The sequence below is a fragment of the Aegilops tauschii genome, chromosome 5 (genome assembly GCF_002575655.3).
Source record: "Aegilops tauschii subsp. strangulata cultivar AL8/78 chromosome 5, Aet v6.0, whole genome shotgun sequence".
NCBI lineage: Eukaryota > Viridiplantae > Streptophyta > Magnoliopsida > Poales > Poaceae > Aegilops > Aegilops tauschii.
In genome coordinates, this window is record NC_053039.3 from 541,293,088 (window position 1) to 541,299,815 (window position 6,728).

Sequence of the window (6,728 nt, forward strand, 5' to 3'; positions counted from 1 at the left end):
TGGCCCGTTGCGGGGGCGGCCGTGGCGATCGAACGGCCACAAGCCCACCAGGGAGCCAGCTGCGTGAAGCCGAGGTGAAACAGGCGGTGTGGAAGGCCTAGGCCCCCAGCAGGGGGTCCTGCAGCGTTCTTTATAGGAGTAATTCTCATAAAATAAATATAGATCCGTCTGCTGATTGTAGTTTATGCATAAACACTGCTGGAACAGATTCTAATAACCTGCTGCATATATTTGCTATGTAGTAAGAGAGCTAATTTATTGGTCACAACGCTCACACCTCGCAAAAATTACAATAAGGTAGTACACTATTCACCACACTAGGCTAAAGGCATGCAGCCAGAAAGCACACATGTTATTCCTGCCAGTTTATTAATACACAATATACCGATTACCGCGTAGTTTTTCATCGAGTGTTCAAGGGTAGAGCTCAATAACAGATCTAACTCCCAGCACTCATAGAATTTTGTAATCGCTGAACCCAGCTTCCATAAATATCTTCTTCCACTCAAATTCCTCTCGCTCAATCCCCTCAGCACCCATGATAAAGAGATCATAGAAAACCTGTGTCTCTCTTGTTACAATGTCATCTGGCCCAGATCCAACCACCATATCAACGATTATCACCTTTCCACCAGCATCTCTGGGAGGGATAGCTTCCTTGCAATTCTTCAGTAGCTTGACACAGTCTTCATCACACCAATCGTGAAAAATGCACTAAGATTCACAGCAGAAAAAAAATGTTACCATTAGTCGCTATAATATTTGAAATTATAGTTTTATCACAAGAAATTTAGGTAGGTTAATTTATTGGTTCAATTAGTATGTATAAGAGGCTAAATGCACACTTTATGAGTTAGACAATATATTCTCAAATGAGGACGTGATGTATGTCAAGGGAACAAAAAAAAACCTAAAGAGTTTACCTTCAGGAAAAGAGCATCCGCCGGTGGAATGTACTTAAACATATTGCCAGAAATAAATGACACATGGGCATCACTGGGAGCTCCAGCAACCACATGAGGGAGATCCAACACAGTGCATTTCATCTGGGGGAACGACATAGCAATTGCCCTAGCAGCTCCACCGTGTCCTCCCGCAACATCAATAAGTGAGTTTATGCCAAGAAATACATCACCACACTCCCTCAAGAGGATATTGATGAAAAAGTTACTATCAGAAACCATCACGTTATTGATTTGCTCGTTGCAAGCATTGTTCTGGTCAGCCATCTCCCAAACGTTAAGGTCGTGAGCCTTTTTGAACAGGGACGTGGAATGCTCATCTAGGAACCATGAGTGCATGCCGAAAAAGGGTGTAATGGCAGTTGAATCAAGGAACAAAGACAGAATGGGAAATAGGTTTGATTTAACTTCATCGCTGACGAGGAGACACGTGCTTGGGGTAAGTCCATACACAGCCTCCTTGTTGTCTCCCGAGGCTGAGTCATGGACAACAAAGATGCCTGATACGGTGAGTACACGCATGAGTCCCCGTAAGGGGGGAAGCTTAGACGGATGGATCCCTGTCTTTGTGGCCAGCTCAGAAAGAGTCATAGCCCCACCATGGTGTTGGATGGTGTTAGGGATTTGCAGTTCCATTGCACATTTGAGTGCCATGGACTTGACAAATCCCAATGAATGGTGCCAAAGGTCAACTTGAGCCTCGAGCAAATCCTGAGAACTCTGCTTGCCTTGGGTGGGCGCCATTTTTTATGAGCTTACTTGCTTTGGATATAGCTGGAATGTAGACATGCCGGGTAGTCTATATATACACCATGTCAACCTGCTATGGCACAAGGTAGGGCCATTGGGTAGTCAGTCATTTAAGGGTGGTAAGACGTTTAAAAGTCAGGATTCTGTCAAGGCATTTTGAGATGAACTTTACAATGCATCGATTAGTAATGATATACAATTTGCTTATAGCAGAAAAATTAGTGTCAGTGATAGCTATTGAGCCTATTTACTCAGGTACACCTAACTCGTTCAAATCAAATGTTTGCGCACAAAAATATCTTCATGTATAGCTCCACTCTGTTTTCAAATATTTCAGTTGAGTCACATCTTTCAGATCTAAATACTTGTGCTACTCTCAAATCTGTTCAATTAGACAACGGGAGTTTATTTTCGGCCACAACTAATTAATGAATGGCTGTAAATTTGTTTCTTTGTAAAGATCTATATCTATAATTGAGTAAAAGATCTTTAAGCAGTGGGCAGAAATATAATGTTCTGTGGGCAACAATGAGTTGGATTTATGTAGAATAATTTCTATGGCTGTTGTCGCGTTTCCCTGTCCACTTGTGCCCATTGGGCGGCTGCGCGGTCCGCAATTGGTAAGTTACGTGTTGGAATACTGGTTCAGATTTGGGTGTTGGAATTCAATTTTTTTTTACTCGGCTGTCTGATGTATACACTGATTGATGTATCCAGTTTAGGAGACTTTTCGTCTCTGGGACGAAATGACGCAAATTCGTGGAAACCAACGCACATTAGACACTTATTTTCCACGAATACCAGATGACCAACTCTTTGCCGTTTACGAGCTGAATTCTCAATTCAGGACCCAGAATGAGACAGTAGGAAATAAGTTTAAGGCAGCTGCACGCCGTCAGAATCAAATATAGAGCACGTTAGGACTTAAGTTTACTTAGGGCATCTTCAACGACAACCCGCAAATTTCCTTTCGTATAAGTCCGCGGACAGGGAGAACCAGTCCGCGGATACGAATGCCGGAGGACGCCATCCAACCATAGCCGCATACATCCGGCCTTCTTCATTTCTTTTCCAAGTCTGCACTATCAAATAGTCGCATGCAAAGGGTACAGACGTTCAAATAGCTGCATGCAGCACTAGTTCAAATTTTAAAAGTTCAAATAGCACGTCCCAACATTGTTGTCCTCTTTCACCGCCCACCGATACTCAATGAGATCTTGCTTCAGCTGCTCGTGAGTTAGTCAATGCCGAATTTGTTGATGCATTTGAATAAACTCTTCAAATGCGACCGGATTCTGGTCTGTAAGTTGGATAGGATCATCCATGTTCTCAAATTACAGAGCTGCGACAACATCGTCATCCTCATCCTCGACGATCATGTTGTGCATGATCACACAACATGTCATCACCTCCAACAAGGTCTCCGGATGCTATTGTCTTGCAGGTCCACAAACAACTGCAAAATGGGCCTACAGAACTCCAAATGTCCTCTCGACATCTTTTCTAGCTGCTTCTTGTCTTTGGGAAAAGTGACTTTCTTTCTTTCCAACTGGGTTTGAGATGGTGCTGACAAACATAGCCCATGAAGGATAGACACCGTCAACCAGATAGTAGCCCATGTTGTACTCATGTCCACAGACAGTATAGTGGCAAGGAGGAGCTTTTCCTTGAGTCAGCCTCGCAAACAACGGCGATTGTTGCAGCACATTGATGTCATTGTGAGACCCGGGCATGCCAAAGAAAGCGTGCCAAATCCAAAGATCCTGTGATGCAACTACTTCAAGAATGATGGTTGGCTTCTTAACATGACCCTGATATTGCCCTTGTAAAGCCTTCGGGCAGTTCTTCCATTTTCAATGCATGCACTCAAGAGATCCAAGCAAACCTGGCCACCATATCGGTTCTGAGATTGCCAAGAGCCTCTCGGTGTCTGCCACAGTTCGTTCTATCATGTACCGAGGTCCGAACACCAAGACCATGGAAGTTGCAAACCTGACCATGGCATTTCCGCATGTGCTCTCAGACATCCATAGGTACTCGTCCCACGAATTAGCAGTCGTACCATATGCAATCTTCCGGAGTGCGGTCGTGCACTTCTGGTAACCAGAGAAGCATCCCATGGCGTCCTTCTTCAGGATGAAGTAGTCATCGTAGCACTGGACACCATGGTACAAACAATCGAAGACAGTCTTGCGCATCCAAAAATGCCGGCGAAAATGGTCAGGGAATAGTGCATCGGGGCAAAGTAGTAGGCCATCAGTGTCAAATGCCCGCCGCGCCTTGTTGCGATTCAGCACTCAATGACCCTTAATCGAGCCCTTGAAATTGAGAACATGCTCCTCCGCACGCTCCGCGTCTTCAAGGACCGCTTGCATCATTGCCGTCTCATCGGGGTAATCCTTCTCGTCCGACGAGCCGTCGGACGACTCAACATACTACTCATATATGTACTCCAATTCAGAATCCATTACTAGAAGGTAGAATGGACAACTGTTTTCAGCTTCGGCGATTCAGCGAACAATTGCCGGGCAAGGTGAGAATAGAAGTTGGTGGATAGGGGTTGAATGGAGACGCTTAAGAAGCGGCGGGGAGCCCAGCTAGAGCCCCGGAGGTGACAAAGACGCAGAGTTCCGGCAGGGGTGTGGTGTTGTGGCCGGGGTGGTGGAGCGGCAGCGAAGGCAAGAGAGAACGAAGGAAGGAGAGAAAATGAGTAGGATGGAGTCACGGAGTCCGGGAAGGGTTTTGGGTAGGATGGGGTGTCGGATTCGTATGTTTCGCATGTCCGGACTCCCGCAAACTGGCCCCACTTTTGTCTCCGATTTCGAGAGAACATGTCCGGACAGCGCCGTAGACCGATACAGGCCCGTGTTGGATGGATCCAGTGATCCAAACAGCTTGGTACAGACGGATGCGGGCGGCTTGTGGGTCCACCTTGGAGATGCCCTTAGCATGCACTTACTAGATCTCCCCTAGGTGGCTAGGTGAGCCCCCCTGGGGTCGTGTCACACAAGGCCACCTGGTGTCCCGCCGCCGAGATGACGTCGGCAACTCGACACTTAGCCGGTCCCACGATGTGAGGTGACCGCCGGTGCCGGCCAGTTCGGAGTAGCCACCGAATCAAACGCGTTGAGCTAGAAATGGTGACCAGGGTCGGGGAATCAATCCCTGAGGTGTAGTAGGGTGCATTTCTGAAATCACTAATTAAGGTGTAACTCTTGCAAATCTCACTCTCACCTTCTCTCATGATGACAAGTAGCTCACTACATACACGACACATGTCCCAACATGATAGTTTTGGTGGGATTTCTAACCACATAGTGGAGACACAACACACGTGGGTTTGTTTGTGATTTTTCATAGATTTGTCTATTTAAAACGTTTGTGCACTACTGGAATCAACGGCTTTGCCGAGTGCCGTAAACAGTAGGCGAAGGCCCAAAAAACTCGGCAAAGCCTTTGCCGAGTGTTGCACTCGGCAAAGGACACTCGGCGTACAGCCTGCCGGCAAAGAGAACTTCGCCGAGAACCAACCATCGCACACTCGGCAACGCCATTGCCAAGTGTTTTTTGTGGTACTCGGCAAATATGGGACTCGGTGAAACATAACTAACGGACGACGGAAATGGCAAAAATTGGTACAGTAGCACTCGGAAAAGGTTCCCGAGTTGTACACTCGGTAAAGATGTTCAGCAAAATTTAAAAAAAAAAGACGCCGCCGTCAACGGCGACGTCCCGATTCATGCCCGCAAGTTACAGTGGCCCCAGTGATCATAGGGGGGATCCAGACAACTAGTCAACTGTTTGAGCAATGCCCTCTCCTCTGCCAAGCTAGCCGGTCCGCTGCTTGTGTGCTAGCTTGGCCGGTCTGTTGTTGGCTTGCCGGAGCGTGCGGGTGCTGCTGCTCAGCAAGAAGACGCGTCTATGTGAGATGAGCTGGCCGTCGCTCTTGGTGGCGCCGTCGACGACGCATGTGGCTCGTGGCCTCCGTGGTTGTTGGCGCCGCCGCTCGCCGGCGTGTGGTTGGTGAGCTGTTGCCTTCCCGCCGTGTGCATGTGCTGCCGCTGCCGCTTGCAGCTGCCTCGCATCAGCTGCTTCGCTGCTACGTGCATGAGGGAGTTTGGTGGCCGGCCGCCGGCGTACGTGCTGCTAGCTGCTGCTACTTTGCTGCTTGAGAGATGGCATGCGGGCGAGCAGGAGAACGAACGGTGCACACCTGAAGCTGGAGGTGCTCAAGCACTACGCCGGCAGGCTGCTGCTGCTGCTCGAGTCCTCCGCCGGCGTGCTTCGAGTTCTCCATGGCTGTGTGCCTGTGTACGAGAGTGTGGATGTGTGAGATGGTGAGAAAGATGAGAGGGACAGAAGATAAGGTGTGTGTGTGGCTGTGCGTGGCATGCATGTGTGTTTGTGTTTGTTTGTGATAGAGACGTGTGTGGTTATAATGCATGAAGAGAGAGTAGTAGATACGAGATGTGTGGCTGTCTACTTGCCATGTCATCGATCCATGGCACTGACTTTCAACCAATCAGAGACAGGCACACTTTACCGAGTGTTGCTCTCGGAAACGATCTGACTAAAAAAATCAGCATAAAGTCATTTAAATTGTGGAAGTAGCAAAAAATCTAAAAATTTCATAAAATGTGGGAATAAAGCATAATATAAGGTCTACTTACTGTAAAAGTTGGAGTGGTACCATTTTGCACCTTGTTTTTTGTAGTTGCTTCACGAAAATACTATTTTTGACACTTAAAACACGAAAAATAATTTTCTTTTACAGAAAAGATGGAAACTTTATTTGTCAACATTGTTTGTAATGGCAATATGCACTTATATGTTTATTTTGGTCATATTATAAAAGATTGTGCAGTGGATATGGCCATCACCTTGGTCATCTAACTTGAAAGTCGTGAAAGTTCATACACGATAGCCCGTTTTGTGAATGATTTTTTTTCAAATTAGTTATATTGAAAGTTTGGTATTTTTCCTCACAACTAGTACACATAAAAGGACTCCATGCGA

At 46.8% G+C, this 6,728-nt stretch overlaps 2 protein-coding genes across 2 annotated transcripts; both read right to left on the bottom strand.

Annotated features, from left to right (window-relative positions):
- Nucleotides 1–256: 256 nt before the first annotated feature.
- LOC109757350 (acetylserotonin O-methyltransferase 1-like) lies at nucleotides 257–1,822 on the bottom strand. The gene is made up of 2 exons (XM_020316173.4): nucleotides 924–1,822; nucleotides 257–714 (listed from the first exon to the last, which is right to left on the bottom strand). Exons 1-2 carry the CDS (start codon nucleotides 1,704–1,706, stop codon nucleotides 454–456), a joined length of 1,044 nt encoding a protein of 347 aa, XP_020171762.1. The 5' UTR covers nucleotides 1,707–1,822; the 3' UTR covers nucleotides 257–453.
- Nucleotides 1,823–3,181: 1,359 nt separating this feature from the next.
- LOC109757349 (uncharacterized) lies at nucleotides 3,182–6,009 on the bottom strand. The gene is made up of 3 exons (XM_020316172.1): nucleotides 5,926–6,009; nucleotides 3,710–3,868; nucleotides 3,182–3,556 (listed from the first exon to the last, which is right to left on the bottom strand). Exons 1-3 carry the CDS (start codon nucleotides 6,007–6,009, stop codon nucleotides 3,182–3,184), a joined length of 618 nt encoding a protein of 205 aa, XP_020171761.1.
- Between the last annotated feature and the right edge of the window lie 719 nt (nucleotides 6,010–6,728).